Raw genomic sequence first — 24,761 nt, forward strand, 5'->3', positions numbered from 1 at the left:
ATTTACGTGCCCAGCTCGGCAAGGAGGGCTCCAGCAGGACTCCACAACGAATCACCGGGTGTTTGTGCCCGCGTTGCAAAACTCAGCGCCCCCGCTCGCAGGCTGGTGGGTGCAGCCCCTCCGCGGGTGCGGGGACGGGCTCAGGCCGGCCCCACCGAGCGGGCGCTCCTCCTCCGCGCCCCGCGGAGCCCGCAGCCGGCAGCCCGGCGGTGCCGCGGTGCGGGCCGCGGAGGCGGGGCGCGGGCGGGGCGCGCATGCGGGCGGCGCCAGGCAGCGCGGCGGGCCGCGGAGCCACTCGCCCCCGCAGCACCGCTCGGCCAGGGACAGCTCCCGCCGGCGCCCAGGTAACGCGCTCCCCCGCGGCCGCGCTCCGCTCCGCGCCTCTTTCCCCCGCCAGCGGCGGGGGCGTGGGGGGGCTCGGCGGCTCACGCCGTCTTCCCCCGGCGGTTGCTTGCTTGCTTGCAGCTCCGAGGCTGTGACGGCGCCGTCCCCACCGCGGAGCAGGCAGCGGCGGCCGGCTCTGCCCGCCGGGCTCTCGGGGCTTTCGGCTGAGGAAGGAGCGCGTCTTCCGGCAACTTCCCCGCAACTTCCCGGCGCTCGCAAGGCTCCGCGATGGAAGGGAAAGGTGGGTCGGGGCGGGGGGGCGGCGGCGGCAGGACCGCAGTGGCCGGGCTGGGTGCGCGGCTCGGGGCCGGAGCAGCCGAGCCGAGCCCAGGCGCTGTGCCGGGTCCATTGCAGCACCGGCGGGGACGCGGGCCCGGGGAGGTGCTTCCCTGCCCGCCCCAGCGGGTGGGATTCGGTCGGTTGCGTAGTGGAGTGTGGAGAAGGGTGGGCCGTGTGTTTTTTCTTTAAAAAAAATCATTTGTTTTCCATTAGGGTGGGACAGATGTTAGTTGGTAATTTGTTTTCTTAATGCTAAGGATTTGCATAATAAATATGAGGTCTGTCCCGTGTTTTTTTAGTCACTCAGCAATAGGGAGATTTTTAAGAGATGAAAAGCATTTCATAATTAGAATGGCTTTAAAAAAAAAATCTTTTTTTTTTTTTTTCTGAACCGAGAAGAACAGGGCTATAGAGCTCTGCCCTCATTACGTTGCATATTTAACACATCAGAACATCCTGATAGATTGGGAGAAATGCAATGAGTATTGTGCTATTGAACTATCCACCCTAGGAAGAAGAAATAATTAAATATTGCCTGTCTAGCTTGTGTGTTTGCATATAGAGATGTATATTTCATGCAAATATATCACTTCATGTTGGGCACATAGCTATGTATGAAACCAAAATATATATGTAGTATTGCGTGTTTATTTAGCTATCTACCTCTACAATTGCATCAGACATCATGCATTCAACTGGTACATGAACTCAAAATCTGTACATGTTAATTATCAGTGAAATATTGATGGTAAGTTGGTCCATGCAGTGGAAAGGCTAGTTGCCATTCCCACCTAACCCTAGCTGCCACCTCTCCTGTATAACAAATCTGGTGGCTATTTAATTGATAGAGATCAAGGCAGCGGGAGAATATGGACTATATTAATTCAAGGAAAATGATGGTAGACTTGTATAACACAATACTACATACCTTCCAGGGAGCCAAGCAAGCTATATTTAAACCTCAGGTTTATTTTTGTAACTGTCTTGTCAATCAAGGCTATAGTTCTCCTGTGTGGGAATATCTGATTATATGCTGATTAAGGAAGGAAGCTATTTCAATCATATGGAGGCAGTAGGTCCTATTAAGTACAGTTTCTTGTGGGCAGTGATCAATAGAATTACCAGGGCTGGAGGACAGGTAAGTACGTCTTTAAAAAGGTGTATCTGCAAAGATTTGACTTAGATTAAAAGCTCACAACAGTCATGTTAGCTTTGAGTTTGGTGAGGTTTGCTGTGTTGTGTGGGGTTTTGGGGTTTTTTTTGGTTTTTTTGTTTTGTTTTGGCTATCCACACTGTTTTCAGAGTTAACCTGAGATGGGACACCTTTATCTTTTTGCATGTCCTACTGGTACATGTCTTGATGGGAAACAAATAGACTGATTTCAGTATAACATATTATGTGCCTTATCATGCACTACTCAAGCAGGTGAAAGGCTCTCCATGGAACTTCTGATGGAGCTCATGGAACTGGAAGAGTTGTGCAGGGAGCAGAAAGGTAACATCTGCAATAAAATACAAGCAAAAGAGTCTAGTTAACTGGTGGCAAAAGCAGCACCCGAGGGAGAGTCACCCAATCCCGTCTTGTGCAAACAGTAACTGTTACGATGCAGTTACTGCCTGAGTTGGCAATGAGCAGCTGAACAAGGCAGCCTTTTGGGCCAGCGGTACTCGCATTTATTAATTGCGAGATGGTCTCCATGGCAGTCCATGTTCCCAGGCTCTGGGCTTTGGGGGAAGGATTATCAGGAGGTGAAAGAACACCAAGGGACACTACTCTGATTTTTTGCAAAAAAAATTGTCAGCAACTTGCTCTTACTAGAGATTTTTCTTGATGGGGTAGAGGTGGGGAACGAATACTCTCTGGGTTTCCTCTACCTATGCAGAAAAAAGGGCTCTTCAGAGCAAACCAGCAGAAATCAATGCACCAGAATGGGACAGGTCTGAAATAAAGATGACCCTAAAGAGAATGCTCAGGCAACTTTGGCATCTCAATGGGAAAATGAAAAGGCAGATGAAGTCTGTTCACAGCAGGAATCCAGTTGTGTTGGCACTGAAGTAATTCTTGAAACTTGATTAATGCTGGAGTAGCATGAGAAGGCCTGTGGTGCACAGATCCAACAGACTAATTTTGTGTACGTGTATAGTGAGATACAATGCAGGATGTCGCCCTGGAGGGAAGGTATAAGCCAGCCCAAACTCTTCATATCTTCAGCTTTTGTGACTAATCCTAGGTGGACATGCAGCTGCATTGCCTTAGTAGGGTCTTGTTTACATTTTGTTTTCATTACTAACCAAGCCTCTGCATTGCAAGTCCTGTGTTAAGACATTGCTGCTTGTATATGGTGTTTCTCTTAAGTCATCCCTTGCTTTTTAAATGCTTCCTCCTGCAGCCCGTCTTCCACCCCTCCAGTCTTCCTTGGTGCAAATCTTAGAACGTTTCAAACTCAGCATTATGCAGATACTGGGGAAGAGTGTGCTATATTAAGCATCATAAAGTCTGTTTAAGAAAACCTGCCTTCTGGTCTCTGAATTCAGCTATCTCTAGTGACTGCTGTGGACATTTATGCCTAGAATTTGTCATCCCAGGACAACTTGGTTGCCTGAATGTGGCTAGGACTGATGCTTTGCAAAGCCTGCAGTCCCCTGTAAAAGGGGTTAAAGACCCACCTCTGGTGCTGCTCAGAGTAGCCATGACTGGTTGGACTCATTCATGAGAATGAGGTGAGAAGGATGCACCCTAGTTTTTCTGCAGTGGGGTGCAGGACTAAGAGCTTTACCGTTGTTAGGACTATTTGAATAAGAGTGCAAGCAAGAGGGTCCTGGTGTGGGCTGAGGAGGAGTAGGTGGTGCAGCCTGTGCCTCCTTCCAACAGTCAAATCTGTCTGGAGTTGAACGTCTCTATCTCATCCTAGCTTCTAAAATATAAGTAATCGTAGCACTCTATGGATCTGCATCTACCAAAACATCTTGGTGGTCTTAAAAGTAACATTTGGCCTCATCTGACTTTCAGCTTCTTTGACTTACTCTGTTCTGCATATTCACTGTTTCCAAACCTTTTCCAGCAGTGAGAAGCTTAAAAGTTGTAGCTGTTCCCAAAGCTCATTAAGGCAATGGGGGAAGGGAGGGTATTGTGGATGAGGACTTTGTTTTGCATCTGCTACCTGATCCCTGTTCTCTGAATCTCGCCACTACAGCAGTTCCTGTAGGCTGCAGCAGTAAGCGATATCACTCCAGGCATCCCAGAGCTGGGCTTTGCCAAAGCTAACAATAGTTAATGTGGAGGTTAAAGAATATTTGGTCATTTGCCAGATTCTTCAGTCACAGTCAGAAAGACGCTTAGCAGGGTAAGGAACATCAGAGAGTGATGTTCAGACTTGGAGGCTGGGAAAGAAATCAGCCAAGCAAGAGTCAAACTGCACAGTGTGGAACGTATCCCAGGGCTTCTGGAGGGAGCAGAGAGGGACTGCAGACTGGCCTTGCTGCAGGGAGAGCTCTCTTCTTCTCAAGGTGCCCGTACCCTTTTCTGTAGCCCTGAAGGCACAGAGAAATCCCTTTCTGGTGGTGAGGGATAAAAGACATAGTAATACTTTTATCTTGTCTGAGGTGGGGAGCGGGGACTTGATGTGTCAGTGTTGCATGGGGTTAGGAGCATGCTGCCTGCTGGGCCCTTCTGCAAGGGTCCAGCCAGTTCTAAGTGCTCTCTCTTGCCCCTGGAGGTCAGCACTGGACTAGGGCAGCCCTGGTGAGGTTTTGCTGCATATGTGTGTGGGGCAGGCTGCAGACAGCACTGGGTGCCTGCTGTCAACTGGGAATTACAGCAGGACTTATTGTCAGCTGGTCTACTGGGATAGCGAAGCTAAAGCACGTGGTTGGCTACCCCATTGAGATCTGGAGTTGCTCTTGTCAGTCTTCTGAACCATGGTCTTGTCCTGTTGGATAGTAGTGTCAGGTTGGAGAGTCATCCTCCATGCAGTGGGTCTTCCCTCAGGAGCACCATCCCGCGCTCAGAAGGCTGGGCAGTAGAAGCCAGGGGATCTGGCCTTACAGCTCTCTTCTGCTGGAGAGTCCCACGGCAGCAGGGCTTTGAGGAGATGTCTGCAGAGGACATCTCTGCAGAGCGACTGTCCCAGGCAGAAGCTGCCACAGTGGTGCTATCTGAGTCATGTTCTCTTTCCAGTCACAAAGGCTGGGAGCAGGCTTTTTGCTTTTCCAGGAAAGTGACAGTGCTGTTGTTCAGAGACATGCAATGTTCAGGCTGTTAATTGAGGTCCTGTAAAACAGCACTAAGATCCAGTTTACCTAGGTCACAGAGGTGCTCTTCTTAGGACTGACAAACAAGGTCTGAGCTCTTTGCATCTCTTACTGTTTTGTGGATATGTGAGTGGGCACGTTGGCTTGATCCATCTCTCCCCACCGGAGCTGTTCTGAAGCCTCTTTGGCCAGACCCAGCATTATGAGCTAGCTTTCTCTGCGCAGCGCTCTGTGTGCTGTGCCTGTAAAGGACAGAATCTTCACCTTGAAGAACTTGTGATCAAAACCCAACAAGAGATGACGAATCTTGGGATTGCAGATGGGCTTTGTGGACAAGGTGAGAGAGGGTGGCAAGTGAGAACATGCTGTTCTGGAGATTGCTGTGCACTGTTCCCACCTTTGTGGCTTTCTTCGATGATGAAAGAAATGATTTTGGTGATCCCAGCTGCAGTTCATGTCCTGAAGCTGTTTGGAATGTTGACATCAAAACCTACCCCATCATGCATCATCTTTACACCTTGTGTGTTTGTCAGAGGTGAGTCTGCAGCATGTATTATCTACTTAAAAACATTTTTGTGTTGAAGTAAATGAAGATTGCTCTGGTAAAGACTGTGTCACACAAGTCTTCTCAGTTACTACTTTGTAATGGAAACCAAGCACATGGTCACTTTTGTTATGAAACTTCCTTTTTTGGGAACATTCGCACCTCTGTCAAGATGGTTAGAGGCTTCTCCAAGAAGCTTGTTTTCCATAGAGGAGGTAGCTGTGTGCTCTTTGCCCTTCACAGTGATGTGTGAGATCCAGGACATTACTGAGGCCAACAGTTCTCAAACTGGCTGCATGAAGTTTGACACAGGGAAGCATATTTGGGGATAAAAAAAAATTTAAAAAAAAAATCAGGCCATTTATGTCACACATGCCTTAGGCTGTGCATTTCTGTATGGATACCAGCTTTCTGTAAAGCAGGGGAACACCCTGATTACCTGACCTCAACACCTTATCCTTGAGGCTGGAGTGGGGTGCTCTGAAAATGCTTTGCTCCTGTGCCTCAGACTCCATCTCCATGAAAAGATGTGGGAAGGGAGTATAAGGCACTAAGCTAGCACCACGTTGCATGCATTTCTTTAATGCATTGCAAAAAGGAAATGAAATGTCCATTCCTCTTACATTAGAAATCATGCTAAAACACAGCACAAACATGACTGTGTCCTGGGAGGGCTCAATGATGGTAAGAGCTCAGGTTGCTGTGTGGGACTGGCAAATGAGCAAACCTTGGCTATGTGCTGCCACCTAGAAGAGCACATAAATCTAATACCTTTAACTGTCAGTTGGTAGCTGCTGAAATACTGTGAGCAGGCATCTGCAATTTCTGGATGAGAGGGTGACCCAAGCCTCTCTGATGCTGGGGGAAGTAGACATCATACCCCAGAAAGCATCTGCGCTCTATTGGGCCTCATGATGAGGAGGGAAAGGTGGCTATGCTCATATTCCTGCATACCTACAAACCCACCTTGTTACTAAAACAAAGTGGGGGAAAAGGACCCTAGTAATGGGCTTAAATGCTATAAAAATGGGAGGAGGACTTAGTCATCTGGCTATTGTTAAAACACCCAAGAACAAGATAAATTCCTCCACCCCACTTTCACAAGTTACGTGGGAGCTGTGGAAGTTGCATTTAGCCTGAATGAAATGCTGGAGTAATTTTAAATGATTTTTAAAATGCATTAAGCTGTTCTGATATACCATTTATATGTACAGTGGCTGGAAGCATAATCTGTGGATACTTTGAGTAATGACCTGCATGCAACTGTTTCATCATTAGTTCATTTAGGGTGCAGAAATTTAAAAGAAGAAACTTTATTTTTTTTAAGCAGTTTTTTTCAAAAGGCTTAGCTCACTGCAAGATTTTTATCTGCTCTTATCTTTCCCTCTCTATCTACTCAGCTATTCAAATCTGGTCTGAATTGCATTCATTTCTAATGTGCCATAAAACTTGATATGCAAAAGCTAGTTATTTAGGGAGAATTGCAGAAACTATTTTAGTCTGTGTCTTTTGACCCATAAATGAGATAACATGATTAATTTTTGCATGCAAAGCTTAGTGTTTATTAGCATGGTAAAAGGCAATTTGACAATGAAAAATATTCCTGATGGGCACAATAATTAATGCTTTCACTCAAAGTATAAAGATTTTAATAATGCTGTTATACTAAAATGATTGAAGAAATAGTTTACTATTTTCCTGTAAGTGATACAAGGATGTTTCCTTTTTTTTATAGCTCATATCCCTGCTTTTACTAAGTGTTCTTTATACTTGATAAGAGTACAAATCATCATGCTAATTCACTGAGTTTCTTCTCCTGGGTCCCAGGCTTGGATGAACCTTGTGATTTGATATTTATGCAGGATACACATTGAAAGCTACAGCTTTTTTCCTTCGGATTGAATTAAACTATTTATGGTGTCGTCATGTTTCAGTAAAGATCTTGTGGCTTGAGATGATGGCTGCTCAGCAGAGTGCGGGAGCAATCCTGCGGTGTGCCTGAGCCACGTGGCCGAGGGACGGCTACGTATCCATCAGGATGTGTGCTTTCAGAAGTAAGGCACCTTACTTGCTGTTTTTAATAGCATATGCAAAGCAAGAAATCAGGAAAGTATAGAATCTTCTCATTTGGAAAATTGTTTTTCTTGAGCTGTGCTTCTTCCTCTTGTTTCATCCCTCCCTTGGAAGCTGGTTTAGACTGACTTTACCCACCACCAGCCTTCAATAGGTAAGGTTAATTTATTGAATGTAACTACTTGGAGGGTTTAGCTAGAAAAGCCAGAAGTGCTGAATGTTATATTGGTATAATGAGGGAAAGTTGCCTCACTTCTCAGACACTGAGAATGTATTATTAATGCAAAAACACTTTCCTTGAACTTAATGCTATCTCTAAAAGAGCCTGACAAGTAAGAAGGCTTCTTCAGGAAGATTGAAGCATATCTGGTCACTAAATCTCTTGTTCCATGCTTATTCCAACATAAAGAGCTATCCTGATTCTTACTTTTCTCTCCAAATCCAGCCAGTGGTTATTGGTAGGATGGGCATGCTCAAGTGTTGTGATAGTTGCTGTTCAAGCAAATGCTGTACTAGAGACTTTGAGGTCTCTTCTAGCTGATGTTGGTCTCTGATATGACCCTACTGAGGAGCCTGAACTCTAAACCTGGTTCTGAATTCTGTATCTTGCCTCTTCCTCCTCCTATTCACATACTGGTCTGTACCCCCTTTTCATATCTGAATTAGTTATCATCACTTGGGGCACTGATGAACTGGCTCCAGATGTTATGGCTGGAATTTGGCTGTGATTTATACATTGCATAGGAGAGGGGTTACAGGTGGCTATTCAGTTTGAAAGATCAAACTTGTATGAAATTCATCAGTGGAAATAAACTTCTGCCTTGAAGAGCTCTAAGGGCTTCATCCCTTTGTGCAGTCCTAAATGTGTATTTTGTGGGGAGAGCTTTAAGTACAAAACTTTTCCGACCTTCAGGTAAGAATATCATACAGCAATGGCTTTAGAACAGCAAGAAAAAAAAAACCCACAAAAATATTCCAGATGTCAAAAATTACTCAGTTTCATCATAGGTGACATTATTTTGAGATTCAGCTTAGTTTTCTGTGTCTTTGTTTAGGAAAAGATGTACAGTATGAATTCGTTCTTTACTTGAGCATCCTTGCACATACTGTGTTTGCTATAGTACAAAAGTATCCATTTCGCTGCTGCTTTAGAATAACCCAAAATTCAGCTTTATAAGTGCTAGCAGCTCAAACATACTGTAAGCAAGTGGGGAACAGCAGTAATGCAAATAAAATGTGGAAAAATGTAGAATCCAGCACCTTCTGGTATGTGGAGAAAAAAATTACTTGTACATAAAGGAAGACTTGGATTTCCTAATTTGATACTAACAACCCATTGCAGCATAACTGGGTTGACAGTAGAATAAGCTTCCTCAGCAAGACCTGGTTTCTGTTATATTTTCAGCATATTTTCTCTCTTTGAAGGCTGAGTCTGAGCTTTTGAGATATTTTCTAGCCTTAAATTCATATTCCCTTTTAGTATTGACCAGTTCTCCTGGTATTATGAGATTGCATGTTAATCAGTGCCATACATTATTGAATAATTGCATTGTTTAAGTCAGCTGTTAATTTTTAAACTTTCTATTCCTATCATTGTGTCCCACTGGAGAAGTTCCATACTGCAAATTATAGCCATTTTGTTGCCATATGAGAAGTGAGGGAGAAATCAACAGAGAAGCTTAAAAATTACTGTCCTGGGTCTCCTCTTCCAGTCAAGATTTTAAATAAAGCCTGTGGAGCTACTCTGGATTTGCACTTGTGTAGGTAAATGCATCATTTGGTCAATAGGCAGAGGCCTTTAATGCCTTACCTAACTGAAAACACAATGGGAATAACACTGATTATGTGGTGTAAGACCTATTTAAATGCCTTTTGACCTTAATTATTAACTACTTAAGAAGTTGTAAAGGTCTGAAGAAGTCATTTAATATTGGTTTGAGGGAATGTTAAAATAACAAACAGTTGTAGCTTGTTTACCTTTGACTTTCTTCCTGCCACTTTGAAGGCAGTTTACTTTATTGCTACAAATTATATAGCTTTGAGGCTCTTTTGTTAGCAACTGCTATTAAAACTGCTCTATAGTATCTTCAAAAGTCAGAATATCCACCCCATCTTAAAAATTACTGTTAAGTACACTTATGAAAAGTGGCTTTGTGCTTTGCCATCACTACTGAACATAGTACCAGGTATCTAGAATTACCTGTTAATTTTATTTGCATGACTCCTGTGTAACCTCATCCAGGTGTTTCTGCTCCAGCAGGGGGATTGGACTAGATGATCTCTTGAGGTCCCTTCCAATCCCTAACATTCTGTGATCCTGTGACTCATCTCTCATAACATGTGTTTCAGGCTTTCCTACCTAAACTGCATTTGTAGTGCATTCCCCTCCCCAAAAAACCAACATCCAGGAATCGCAAGTGTGTGGTGGTGTGCTCTTTGTGTGTGGTGGGTTTTTTTATGTGTGTTGGTTTTTATTCTTTTTGTGGGGGTGTGGGAAGCTAGGGTTGAATTTTGCACCTCCTTTGATTAGAAGGTTCCCAGAAATAGTGAGGACAAGCCTGATATACTGAAGCAATGCAAGCATGCAGCCGTGGGCAGTATACAGAGACAAAGAACAGAATGTGTTTAAAATCTTAATTATTTATAGTAAGAAAGTACTGGTTTTGATTAAATTGTACCTTCTGTGGTACCGCGCTAAGGTTGGCAGCAGCAGAATGGAGAATTTAGCCTCATGTTCTGCTGTCTGTGAAGCTGAGAACAATTTATTGGGGCTGATGTCGAGCTTTGCATGCACTGGGATCCTCTACTGCAAGCAATGCTCTGCTGTGCAAGTCAGTCAAATGGTAGGAATTTTTGCATTGATGGCCCTGTTATAGACATAGTGACATGTGGAAACACAGGCAGTTCCTTTTTTATTTAAAAGTTTTTTGGGAACAGTGAGTTCAGAAGAGTCTCATTGAATCTCGGCACCGTTAAAACTGGCATCACCACCGCTGAAATAAATTTATGGTCATGTGGAGCATGAGTTTATATTCAGTAATCTCAAAGGTAAGGCTGGTGCTCAGCTGCTTTACTGCTCTTGTCTTCCTGAAGTCATCTTTATTACCCAGAAGCTGCCCAGCAATTTGGTCATCCAAACCAAATAGTCCTGAGTGAAGCTTTCCATCTTATCTTGAAAGCGGCTGTGGTGGGTGTTTGGTTTGGAGAATATTGGGAAGGACCACGTCCCACTTCTCTCTTTCTCCCTTGTAGCGTCATATCAATGCTGGAAGTTGGACTTGGGCTTGAGACCTGCCTGGGGCACCCAGGAGGTGTTCAATGCTTCACCCCTCTCCCTGGTTCCTCAGATCACAGAATGTTAGGGATTGGAAGGGACGTGTGAAGGCTTTGTCTCCTGCAGAATACTTGCTTGTGGGCAGGTCCTTCTTAGTGTCAGGAGTTCTGTTCAGCCTTAGGGGTAGTAGTTAATGGTCTATCAAAAGATAATATATGACACTTCTGGACTGTCCACTGCCTGTCAGGAACACTGGTGTACACATCTATCTCTTCTCCCTCCTGTTTGCAAAGGAGCTCCCTAAAAATCAGGTTTTCTGCTTTTCAGGAAATCCCATTTAACAAAGTTCTTGTGCTGAATTGGATTTAACCCAATATTTTTACCTACCATTCAGGACAGTCAGGGGCTTCTTAGACCCTGCACTTACTGACAGAACAGAATATTTTCAGTTGGAAGGGGACCTACCACGATCATCTAGTCCAATTGCCTGACCACTTCAGGGCTTCAGAAGTTAAAGTGCGTTTAAGGGCATCGTCCAGGTGGGTCCTGCCTTGGATCTGTGAGAGTTTGTCGATATGTGAGGTGTTACGAACAACACAACTGAGTCTAGAGACTCATGTATTTCAGCTAAACAATTTCATTGTGCTGTTTAAGTAAGGAGGTACCACAATACTTACTGATCTCTGAAGCACTGTGGATTTCATGTGATGCTTTTCAGGCCTTTCCAGGTGGAGGTACATATAGACCATAAAGCTTTATCATTGTTTTTAGTTATTGTATTATTTCCCTAATCAACCTTATAGCTCTTTTATTTGTTGAAATATGGAGGTTAAGTTGATGTTGGAAATGGTTGTTTCCAGCTTTCCATTTTAACTTCCTTTGTAAAAGAGAAACAGTGCTGTTGGCAAGGAAAGGAGGGCCACATAGTTAGGAAAGAACACATTTTTTCTCTTAAAAAAATACTGTATTTCAATGTTAAGTAACATGTTTTAGTTTGAATTTGTTTTGAAATTGGTTCCTTTAAAAAATAAGAACAAAAACCATTTTAAACAGAACAAAGAGTAATGCTTCATTTAAAGCTCTAAAAGTTATCTTTTTCTATGAATTTTCTCAGGACAGAAACAGAACAGTTCAACAGAACTGGTTGTGAAATTGCAAGAGTTACAACTGACTATATCAAGTATTTCTGTGCAGAAGAGTTCAGCTGCAAATGTTCTGCCAGTGCTTAGCTAACGGTTCCTGGCTCAAATGCTTTGCTAAGGCCGTGTGAACTTGTTTAGTTCCATGAAAATGGCTGATCTGGTCTCACCTGGATGGATTATCTTGTTGCTTTACCAAAAAAGTATCACTCAAAGCAGATTGCATTGTCTTGGTTTGTGAACTATGAGGTTTTCACCCTGTGTCCTAGAACAGCCCTGGTTGCCACTACTAGGTATGAACTATTTTATTCATAGTGATGCTGCGGGGTACCAGAAATGGTGACCAAGATGGCTATCGGCCAATAGCTGTTGAATGCTCTGAGTCTAATGAACTGAAAATCTCAAGTACATCACTGAGGGGAAAATGCAATCAAATTGTCTCTATGACCCCAGATGATGACAGAGCAATCCAGAAATAGCAAAGTATGGGCGGTGAACCCCCTTGATACAAGACAAAACTGGATGGGTCTGGTATTGAACCTTTCCTTTTCACTGAAAGATCTATTGGACCATCAGTTCTGTTCCTGGAGGGGCTAGTTACAGCTGCTTGAGGCAATAAATCAGCTGCAGCTCCTCTGGAAAAGAAAACCCTTGGCTCTCAGCTCAGCCCCTGCTGGCAAAAAAAGTGTGGGGATGGAGAGCCAGTTTCATGCAGCTGTGCCAAGTCCAAGACACTGGCTTGTAAATCACCTGGGTTCAGCCCCTTACGTCTGTACTCCACAGTGGGAAAATGGCTACAGAAACCTCTGGTTAGTGGAGATACTGTGAATGGGAACTGTATGTCAGTATGGCTCTGTGTTTTATGTTGAATGGGAAGTGGTCTGGTGCCTGAGCAGTATATGTTTATGTACATACTCTGGGGTTGAGGCATGTCTTCCTTACCTTACCTAGAAATTGTATTAGAAACCCAATGTGGTTTTAGTGTTGTATTCTGCAGATCTGAGACCTTGCTTGGGTAGAACTTGCAACTGGGACGTGGTTGGATCAAGATCTTGATGTTGTACTGTTGGCCAGAGAGCTTAGCGGGCTTTGGAAGGAGATCTTGTTGGTGGTAAGGAAGTGAATGGTATAGAGCAGCAGGACTCCTGGGTTAAATCCTATCTCTGAGTTTTCACATGTTAAAGTAATTTTTAAGCCTTCTCTGTGCTGCTGAATGGTATGAAGATCGGTAAGGTAATGCCACCCTGAAACCAGAGCACTGTTTCTGTTTTGCTTTTTTTATCTGCTAATCCTAAAGGTTTTGAGCCATTTTACTACTAAAGCATCTGTTTACCTGTAGCCCAGTAGGCTGCTTTCAGCTTCCCTATCTTCCTTTTTCTGAATTTCATAGCTCAAAGGTGCTGTCTGAAACATCTCAGATGAATTTACTGGAGAGATGCATCCCATGCCAGCTGTCACCATGACTAGCAAAGTTAAAGTTTATCAGTTATTTTTTTTGATTATGGATACTAATAGTTTTTCAGTATTTTAGCAACAAATAGAGCAGCAGTGTTTAAAACCAGAAGAACATAGTGTCAGGCCTGGAGGCATGCATTAGTGCTGCAGCATCCTGGGTGGTGGTCAAAGATTGTAGAAGGATAAAAGCACATCTGATCTGTTTGGCAGGATAGACAAGGGTGTTAGAAAACAGCTGTTCTACTTTTTTTCTTTTTCTTTTTTTTTTTCTTTTTTCCTCCTCCTTCTTCCAGATGATTGCTATTGTAACATGTTCTCTTGTTCTGTGTTTTTTTCCTTGTAGCTGTTGTCAGGGCTGTATGCTTAGGCAGTTGTCTGTGGATATGATACAGTAATGTCCCTCCTGTGCCTTGTCCCTAGTTAAAGACTATGCAGAAGGCACTGGAGATCTAAAGATCTGAGAACTGTTTCTATAAACATGTTATATCCTATAGAATGATCTGTGTGCTGTACCCCAAGGGGACATCCTTACAGAAACAAAGATGAAGGGACTGAAGTAGCAGTCCACGTAACTGTCACATATTTTTTGTTGCAGTTGCTAATCACCTGGCATTTCATGACATTTTTTTCTTCTCCTGTACTGTCAGCTCGAATAGCTGCTTTACAATCTCACCTTCATTGGCATGGCAGAAGATTGGGATCTCATAACTGCTTTATAGTTGGTTTGCTGTGAGACCTAGTGGATGGAAATTACCTTGAACGGTAAATGAAGTTACAAGTGCATGTGATCGAATGCCAGTGTGCATCACTGCCCTCTTCACATTTTATACTGCATGTGTAACATTTTTATTAGCTATCACCGAAGGACTTGTTCAGATGTTTGCAGTATTTTGCAGGATACACTAGACTTCTGTCTGAAAGATAATACTAGTATTTTTTCATACTGATAAGGTCTGATTTATATGCACTTTCTGGGGGGATCAAAATCCTTCAATATAAGAGACATTTCACTTACATGAAACATTTCATACTTTTTAAATATCAGAGAATCTTTATAGACCTATGAAAATTTTATTAATCTAACATGTAATCTGACAGTTTTAAAATTTACAGATGTTTTATAAAATTAGTATAGTGAGCATGTTTTATTAAGTTTAAAATAATGTAGTTGATTTGGGGTAGTAGTCTGTAAAGTTTCCGTGCACACTTAATCTCATTTTTCATGCAGAGAAAGATCTTTGAAGACAAATATTTGCGGTAATAGAAAAAGCAACATGGAGAAACAGTGTCTAAGAGAGTTATTCTTCATATAATTGTTTTTCTTTTCCTTATGGATCTTCACTGTAGGAGAATAGCCAGGGCTGTGTATGGATGTGTGTGCCTCTAACAGGTGACTAGTTTTAATCACCTTTGTATGCAGGGAGAGGTTTGGGAATTTTCAATGACAGGGTTTAGGAGAATTGTGCTGCTTTAATACTTGAGGTGTCTCAGATACTAGTTGGCTTGGTTTTGTGGGTGGTGGATGCATTTGGGAATGTACCAGAGAGATTAATGGGTCCATCTCGCCCAACCCTGCCAAGGGTGCACCACTAGTTAGAGGTCATTGATAAAAGTGTGTCCACCATTGAGGGACGAAGAACCTGAGACAATAAGCATCTATATCAGTGGCCACTTTTCCTGTATGTGCCTTGTTGTGTTCTCTTTGACTTCTGCTGTGACACCTGCCCTGGCACACCTGCCTGTGCCAGTCAGTAAAACTGGCACATCTCGAGTCAACATCTCAGGCTCTTATGCATTTGTATTCATGCTGATGGTGCTTAAGCAAAGATGCCTGTAATACTCTATACCAAACACTGTCTGTTTGAATAATGTAGCCATTTCACCAGTACAGTGTAGAGCCCTAGGAAATAAAAATAATTTTCTGAAAATGTTCTATCTTATTCTTTTGCAAAACCCAGCCAGGAACAATTGGTGTCAGCTCCTTATGGTGTTGGAGCACATTTGGGGTAAGGCAGCTCACCTCATATATGCAGCAGCTGTTCCAGCAGTCAGTTGGAAGCATTGGCAAAGGCAAAGCCTTTCAGGTGTGGTATAGGCTTGAATAACTTTTGGAAGACCCATCTACTGGGAAATTCAAGTGTTTCAAATACTAGCTTTTGCCCGGATTAAGAAAAAAGTGGAATAGAAAATTTGTGGGACGTGGAAGAAATCAGTTCAGCAGTGTTGAATTGCTTTCTTTTGATATTTCTGTTCAAAGCCAGCTCAATGTCTCAAGGATATTCAGTTGACATGTGTTCATATGGCATTTAATCTTTTGCCAAAAGAACCAAAATGCTTCATTCTCATTGACTTCAGTATTTTCTCCTAATGACACATGGTTTCTGGAGCTGTCTGGCAGCTGGACTACACTCTTTCCTCAAGTCAGTGTACTTGGTGAAACATCAGCATTTGTAATGTACAACACTAAGTTGTTGCATAACTCTTTGCATTCATGGGTATTGGGGCTACAAAAAGGAAGTCAAGAGCATTATTGGTGTTCCAAAGGAAAACAAGGCAGAGAGTAGAAGCAACTTGCTCAAGTTCAGAATGCTAGGATAACTCTCATTCTAGTACAGTTAGCAGTACAACACCTTTTCCATGATAGTCTGAGCTAGAACATCAGAAAATTCATATCCTTAATGAAAGACAAGGAGATTCCTTATTGCAGTTTGGAAGATGTGTTTCTCTAAATAAGAGAATGGGGGCATGAACCACAAGTTTGAAGCAGTTATATTAGTAGGGAAAGGCAGCTAAATTTATTAAACATATTCTTCAACTATTTTGGGTTAGTTGAACATGGCAGGACACTCTTATTTGGCCCTGTATTGGACACTTCACTGCAGCTACTCTGAGGCTGTCTCAGTGTTTAAAATGCAGGGAGTTTTATCTTGCATAATGGGGGAAAAAATGTGTAAGACAATTCTCATTGGTGGTAATGAAGGAAGCCAGGGGGATCACTGAGGATGCATCTGTGGACCCAGATCATAAGCAGATGATCATTCTCTGAGGGAGGACGATATTGTTCCTATCCTTTGGCATAAAGAAATCATAGGAAGCTCAGCTTAGAACAGCAGTAAGTCAGCACAGTGTTTATACCCACTTCTACTATTTATGATTCCTGGAGTTCGGGGGCTCTGAGGGAATGTGATGTTTCCCACTATTGACCTAGGTATGTACATATCTCAATCTACATATAGAGAGAGGTTAGGCTTCATTTCTTATTCTTAAATGAAGACTTTTCTGTGGAGTTAAGAGAAAGCAAAGGGTTCTTAAGTGATCACTTTCTTCCTCCATCTGCCAGCATCCTGACCATCCTCGCAGGAGTACTGTGGTCCTTCTAAACCAGAGTTCAGTGCCCTACATGCAAAGCTTTTGACTGCTTCCAAGCATCAGCCTCCCCCTCCCCAAAGGAGTGACACTGACACAGAAGAGGAGTGCGCTGAGGACAGAGCGATGCCTTTGTTTGGGTGGTGAGGGTGGAGGTTGTGCTCTGAGGTGTAACCCAGCCTTCAAAGCCAGACTTTGAATTGCAACTTCAGAAAAAGTTACCTGCTGGAAAATCAGGGAGTCCAGGAGAACAGTTACATAATGCAGACTCAAATGTGTATTTTTCCCAGAGATGGGTGTGAGCTGCCCAGTGATTTAGAGGTGAGTGTATGTTCATTAGGATGTGTCTTGCTATAGATAGGACCTGGGGTCACAAAGAATTAATAGAAATGGAAGCATACAGAAGTATCTCTGTGTAAGAGAGGCTGCTGTCTGTTATGGAAAAGGATATATAAAAATATATACTGTTTATTTCTGTAGCCTATACATAAGGATATAATTTGTAAAAAGATAATACAGCTTTTCAGGTCCCCGAGTTTTTATGAAGCATAGCAATTTAGTCATTTGTTAAAAAGCTTAAAATTCCTGTATTCAGAAAATAATAGATACATCTGGCTAGTTTTGGTTTTTGGTTTTACCCAAAATTTGAACTGTTCACTCTCAGTGGTTCAGTATCTCATGGTTGATTGTTCTGTATGGAATATGGGATGGATATTTCTCAAAGATCTATGCATAGTGTTCACAGTATCAGCAGCTGTCTAATCTCTGCTCAGATAGTATTCAAAAGCAACAAACAAATGGGAAGACATTGCTCAACACTTGAAGAAAAAGATTTAAGATAGGGACTGTTTTATAGTGTGCCGTTGCCTCAAAGTAATATATGTCAGAAGAAATGATTTGTTAAGTTTGTGCTGGTTATCTTCAGGCAACATAACCAGGTGACAGGCTGCTGCTTGTATAAACTGAATGTTAAATTCCACCTGGAAACTAGTCAGAAGCCCAGGGTGGCCACGGAAGCATCATTGTAGTATATTCCCTGCATGAACCATTGCTCAGTAGGTTGGCAGGACCATGGTGTATTAGTTTAAGTCCCAGATGCTTTCTTTGTGGTGGTATCTTAAAACCAAAGGGCAGTGCTCCACTCTGAGTGTGGGTGGTGGCCTTTCCTGCAGGGGGACAGCAGAAAACAAGCAGGTTTATCCTGGCGTACAAATTGTGGTATTTGATTCAGTGCAGAACTCCAGGGTCATCCTGGTGCTGCAGAGCTAGTATTACATATGACATGGTTCCAAAGTTGGTGCAATCTCAGGTTTTTTTTCTAGGCTTGTGCCTGTCTTTACTCAGCTGAGTCTTGTGAAACTGGTCTGTAGGTAGTTGCTGTGGAGGTGGATTGCACTGTGGCAGCCCCCCATTACTTGTGGGAATACCTGATTGGGACCCTCTCCAGCAAAGGCTGGGGTGTGCAGGTGGAGACTGGGATGCTGGCTGGGTTTTGGAGTTGTCTAGCTTTTGGTTGGGTGAGAGCTGGATCCAGGGCCATACTTCAGAGAGCTTGCCTCCTTCCAGATCTGCAGCTCTGGTGAGACAAACTGTGGCTGCTGTGCAGAGCAGTGGGAGAAAAGCTATCGAAAGTGTCAGCTCTGTGATATGTGCTGTGGTACAGTGGAGTCCTGCTTCCATTGCTCTCTTGCCCCATGCCAGCACTACTTCTGGAAAAGTATTTAACCATGCAGGGACTGACTTAATCTCTTGCCCCATATGAATTACAAAAAGAGGATGCCAGCGCTCCTAACCACTAGGCACCAGCATTACAGACTAGCTTGACTTAGCACTTCATCCTTGTGCTTATTTTTGAATATGAAATGCTACATATAGCTACTCATAGATTTGCCAGGCCTTTACTGAAGCTCAACCGACAAGGTGATAATGGATGTTACTCAGGTTTATTGATTTATTTTGAATCACTGCTTATTAGCATATTACATGGAAGAATTCTATTGAGAATCATTTGATAGACCTAGAGGTTCTCTCCTTTCAGTCTTTGCATAGCCATTTGAGGAAACAAGCATGACAACCCCAACCTTCTACTCATCTGTAGGCCATCCTGCTTACTGGTGTTCCAGGCAATAGCAGGAATGCCTAGTGGGATGGAGAAGCAGACATTTGGTATCCCTGTCTGTCCAGTCCAAGCCAGTTTCTTCCAAAATCCGGCTTTATCAAGTTGTGGAAACAGCTTGGGTTGTTTTGGGAAAGCCGGAGCTATTTGGATATTCCAGGGGGACCTGAAAGTTACTGTCCAAAACCAAGCTGAGTTGGGGAATGTGACCAGTAGGAGAAGGGACATTTTCTTCCAGTGCACATGAGAACCTGCAGCCCCTCAGAGAGCAGCAGTGTCTCTGTTCATTTAGCTTTCCTTCTCTGTCTCCGCCTAAGAGAAGAAACCCCAGAAGATATGCCTGAGTGTCCTAAGGAGTTTCCAGTGAGCTGCTGTTAAAATGTACTTGGGTTTGAATGCACAGAAGGGGTCAAGGTTGGTTTGCAAGGGGCAGGAATTACTTCACTCTTTATCACAGGGATCTGAGGGTGAGAAGGTCAAGCAGATGAGATTTAATAGCATACAAATCATTGCAGTTAATGGTAGGCTGGACAATTTCTTAAAAAAACAAAAAGCCATGCAGCTTGAGCAACTCACAAGTTGCTCTCAGATGCATTTGGCCAGCAGAGATCTAGCAATGACTTTCTTGCCATTCTTGAGGCAACTAGAGAAAGAACAGGGTCAAATCCCTACCCTGGGTGTGTATTGCCTGCAAGTCTTGTATACACACGTCTTGAAAATCCTTCCCAGGTGCCTTAGAGGAGCTAAATGAACAATGTATAGCCTTGACGAGAGTGGTGTTAATTGCTTATGAATAACCCTTGCTAAGCAAATATATTTTAAGTAGAGTCTCAAATGTCTGCCTTGGAAAGCAACTTACCTAAGACACCCTGGTGGGCAGGTGCTGAGCTCCAGTAATTCTTTTGTATTGATATGGTGAGACTAAGTCTGCTGCAACATGCAGTAGGGTGCGGTCAAAGAAAGTGCAAAATCATTGTTTGCCCTACAGAATATGGGATTTGTGGAAGCCTATTTTCCATCTAGGCAATTTGGAGAAGTTCTAATGTGGATCTGAACACTGTCTTGGCACTGTATGTGTGTTTATGCTTTTGCACACCACAGATTCTCATTTGCCAAATAGATTAGCGTCCCACAGGTGACTCCTTGGAAAGTGAAGTCATCCCTGAGTGGTCAAAACCAGCCAAAGATGCCCCGAAAACAGAGAAATCCATCCTCATAATTCTTGGATGCTTCTGAGTTTCTTCCCCTCAAATCTTGTTTTGTGCTCCTCTGGAAAGTCCCAGGGTCTAGAGTACAGCATTATTGATGGTGACAATGTGGCTCTTTTAAGAGGAGAAAAGAATATTTTAATTGATTTTTTTTTTTAATAGCAGATTAGGGTCAGACACCGTCTGTGGAAAAGTAATTGGCTTATCTTGATATGATTCCATATTGGACAAGTGTCTTTGTTCCAGCACTTGTTTCTGTTGGTACCTCTGTGCTGTGTGATGACAGTGGCTTTGGGGAATTAAACAAGCACTGAGGGGTGTGTGGGCAGTGCCTGTTGCTGATGGAGTGTGTGGTACCTACCCTGGTGAGAGGGGATGGACTTTTAGCCTTGGGTGGCTGCTGCTCAGGCAGGCTGTGCCAGCACAGGATTCACACGTGTCCAAGATGGTGTTTAGAGGAGCTTGATTACCAGGGGTAGGTGTTGCTAAGCCTGTGCAGCTCTGATTTAAACAGCTGATGTTAGGACAGGCAGTCACTGTGTGGCTGTGGAGATGAATAGAGGAGGGGGGATGGGGAAAGGTGATCAACTGGTTCCTTGGTTTGAACTCCAAAAATAAGCCTGAAATCTATTTTATTCTGCTCTGAAAGCATATTCTCCTTGCCTGGGAATTAACATGGTTGTGATGCTATTCCAGCACCTGAAGTGGGATTGAGGCTGTGATGTTCTGTGCCCTGGAGAGTCACTGCCTCAGAAATCTGCCAGGGCTCTGCAGTTGTCACTTCTCCATTGTATCAGCATCCTCAGCCTCATCAGTGTTTCAGTTTGAAGCAGCATGGGCTTTTGATCGTAAACCATTTCACTTTCAGAACAACATGAAGGAAACTGCATTATGCTTTACTTGGAAGAGGGGAGGGACAGAAGCATGGCTTTGTGCGTGTGTATTTTTCCAGCACACTAGAGCCCAAACCTTCTAACTTCTAACTAACAGATTTGCAAATTCACACCTGCAAATTCTGCCTTCCCAGGGTTTTTGTGTGCAAGCTCTTTATTCATGGCCCAGAGAGCAGCCTGCATCTGCTTCATCTCGCCTGTGAGATAGGCAGCTCGGATCAATTCACAGTTTGTTCTCTGATAATAAATGCCTCATCCTGCAGCACTGACCCCCTTTAGGGGGTAGTGAGGTTCGCCTTGATGAGCAAGGGCCAGAAACACAGCCCTGCCCATCCGTACACATACGGCAAATACTGTCATACGACAAGCACTACAGAACATATATAAAGCACCGCTGCTGTCTAAGCCCACAGATCTCCAAGCTGTCAAGAAAAGCTGCTTTTTTTTTTTTTTTTTTTGGCTGGCACCTGCCTGTAAAACATGGGCAGATGTGTACTACAGCTCCTTGATAAGTCTGGCCTTGTTTCTTCCTTACAGTGGTTTGTGCATTGCATTTTTCCTGAGATGGTAAGCTCAGGCTCCCATAACCATGGAAACCTGGTTTGTCTTCCCTAATAGCTTCAGCTGTACTCAACATCTGTCTCCCTGGGAAAAAGAAGGCTGCAAGCCACAAGTTAGTTGCATGCACCTTTTGGGATGCTAAAACCCTTGAGTACTTCTAGCAGGCTCCTGGCCCACCAGAGTGAAGCAGCAATGCTGAGATAAAGCTTGAGTGGCTTATAAATATATGCCAGGCAGGAGGGGAAAGTAGGGAGTGAAGGAACTCTCCAGAGGCAGGAAGGTGTTATGAAGCTGAATAAGAAAATGTTGCATTTTGGTTGTCTCGCTGTGTGTGTTGGCTGGATGTGCTGGGCATGTGGAGCTTTCTCTGACTTTAATGTTTTTTAAAAAAAGCCATTTTCCATTTTAAGTTAGCAGCCCCTTAAACAGCTTGTAGCAGAGAAGGAAATCTGGGTGTAAGTTGTCGAGCATAAAATAAGCTTTAAGATGTGAGAAGTGCCTCTCTTTGGTAACTGCATTTCTTCATACAGCCCTTCACTTAGTTATTGGAAAAATGTTGATAAATGTGTCTCATGGCTCTAACATATTTCTATCAGTGTTGTGAGACTGGTTAGCATGGGGAAAGGTGGTGAGAAGTATTTTAAAAAGAGGCTTAAAAACTAATTCAAGAGAGTTCTTTCTGCTGCATTTCTGCATAGATATGCATCTCCTACAGGCTGATATTTACATTTTCCTCATTGACTTTGATAGCTAGATGTGTCAAACAAAAGCTAAGCATGGTTACAGCTCTGTGCTCTGGGCTTCCAGGAGAAGCCCTGCAGACCACCAGTCTCTCAGAAAAGCATTGCAGGAGCTGGCAAGGCTGTGCCCCTTTCCTGATGCGCCCAGTCCTGTGTCTCTGTTAAATGCAGGAGCAGGCCTGGTGCGAGCTTTTGGAAAAGGAAGGGGGAAGAAGTGGAGAAGCAGCATGTTCCTGCACTAGGGAGGTGTTTGGTGCAGTGACCTGCACCAGGGCTCTCTATAAACCAGAGGCAGAAGCAGAAATAGAAGCAACCTTGTCCACGGGCAAATCACAGCCTCAGTGTGTCCACCTGGGAAAGGGAGGTGATAGTATTTCACTGTGAATGCTTTAAGGATTAGTTAGTGTTTATGAAATGCTCTGAACTTTTGGATAGTACCTGCTGTAAAGGGCGCTTGTAAATGTCCCAAATGTCTTTGATACAGCAGGTACATGAAAACACTGTCGTCTTCCTGGTGTACAGTATACAGAGGTGCTGGGAAATGCTTACAGGTTAAAATCAGAATGTTTCTAAAACCGGAAATAATCATCTAACAGCTACCTGGATATGGTGTGGGGATGAAGAACAGAAAAATGGTAGCAGGTAAAATCCAGGGTTTAGGTTAGTGCTTGAAAAATAAAAGCTGTTTGGGAAATGCTTCATACCTCTGCTTAATATAGCTGTTGATGTTCTATCTGTGAGCACAGAGCCACTGGTCTAGTGATGAGTCCACATTTCTTTGTGGACATGACAAGCATAAATCTCTGCTTTCTCTATAGCAGCCTGGTAGGTTTTCATGCCAGTTACTGAAGTCTTAGAAGATTGGACCAAATCAGGGAGCCAAACTCACCCTTTCAGTAGGGACTCTGGCCAGTATAGCCTTGCTAGATGTAGCCTTTTAATAACAATAAGCTTTAAAGAAACACTTCTTAGTTTCCTAGCTCCTTGAGTGTTTGGTGAGCAGAGAAACAAATGCTGATCTCTTGTCTGCAAAATCCAAGTAAAGATCTTGGGAATTGATCCTGCCTGTGTGCATCCACAATACACAGCAGCTGCTGTATTTTAGTTTACTGTCAGTTAGAAATCCATGTTTTTAACCCATGGCTTCTTTGGTATTATAGATGCTTTCTCACTCCTTGTTTACAGAGTGAAATGATCTTTCATCAAGATACGTGGATCCCCATCTGTTCAGAGCACTAGTTTCTGTTTCCAACTTGGACCCAAGGAACCTTTTCCTTAAGTAAATGTAATCATAGTTGCTCCTTGTAATTAAACTTAAATTAAAAGGCATTTTATGACCAAAACACCTTTTTGTTAATGCAAGAGCCAGCTGGGAGCACTTTCTCCCTGCAGGAGCTCCTGGGAGCCAGCAGTTCCAGCTGTTGGCTGTGTCAGATGTCAGAATGCACCAGAAGTACACTGAGCTGTTTCAATGCTCAGCACCGCTGTTGGAAGGTACCCTGAACTGCTCCAGGTTTGTAGTTGTTTTGTCCTCTTGTAATAGGGATTTCTCTGGTAGTACCAAACAGCTCTATTTGTCCAGTGACTATGGACTTAGAATATACATACTCTATGCATTTATATGTATATATACACACGCATACATATTTAAAAAAATGCATATGCTTATTAACTTTGCTACAACAGCAGCCATTTACCACACTGTCCATGCAACCAATGGGATGTAGTGATGGCAAATGTCACCTGAACTATTTCTGGTAGCAAATCAGCTTAATAAGAACAATACTGTGAATAGTGCCTTTTTTCTCGAAATTTACTCTGGCATTTATAATGTAACACAAGTAAGTTCAAAGCTAATCTCTGTATCACCACTTCAGAGTTGAGGTTGAAGCTCTAACAATATTCAGTTGGTGTTGCATAGACACTGGGGTCTGTGTGAGAGAAATAATCACATCTGGAAGTAGGCACAAAGTTGGACCTTCTCTGAGTTGTGCTAGAAAGCACAATGACTTTGAGTTGGATCTTAACAATAGAGATGAGATAATAGCTGGAAGTCCGTTCAGAATGAGCAAGTCAGCATCAGGAACTGGGCAGGAGATTCGTGTAGATCCATTGATTCGAAGTTGTCAGGGGTGACTTTGATTTTCTGAGACTAGTGGTAGGTGCTGGCTTTGTCTGCTGAATTGCATTTTTCTGGTGACCTGTTTCTTGCCAACTCAAGTCTATTTATGGATCAAATGGTGAATGAGTGACTACTGTTTGGGCTACATTTGTGGAGCTGAGGAGTCCAGCTGAATGGATCCAGAAGTGACAAATCATCCCATAGCTGCTGAGGACAATATCTGATGATTGCAGTTGTGGTGCAGGCTTCACGTACTGTTAATATTTTTTGCATCAGTGAGACAGGTCTGCAAAGAACTTATAGATAAGGGTCAAATTCATCAGGTTGGCAACTGAGCAGGGAAGGAGAACAAGGTG

At 43.3% G+C, this 24,761-nt stretch overlaps 1 protein-coding gene across 1 annotated transcript in view; it reads left to right on the forward strand.

The window, feature by feature from the left end:
• The first annotated feature begins 279 nt into the window (after positions 1–279).
• FGF12 (fibroblast growth factor 12) overlaps positions 280–24,761 on the forward strand; it is a 221,692-nt gene continuing 197,210 nt past the window's right edge. Inside the window, exons 1-2 of the mRNA XM_065640005.1 lie at positions 280–344; positions 466–625. Coding sequence (XP_065496077.1) covers positions 613–625 — 13 coding nt within the window. The 5' untranslated portion in view covers positions 280–344; positions 466–612. The remainder of the gene's footprint in view (positions 345–465; positions 626–24,761) is intronic.

The sequence above is a fragment of the Caloenas nicobarica genome, chromosome 8 (assembly GCF_036013445.1).
Source record: "Caloenas nicobarica isolate bCalNic1 chromosome 8, bCalNic1.hap1, whole genome shotgun sequence".
Taxonomy (NCBI): domain Eukaryota; kingdom Metazoa; phylum Chordata; class Aves; order Columbiformes; family Columbidae; genus Caloenas; species Caloenas nicobarica.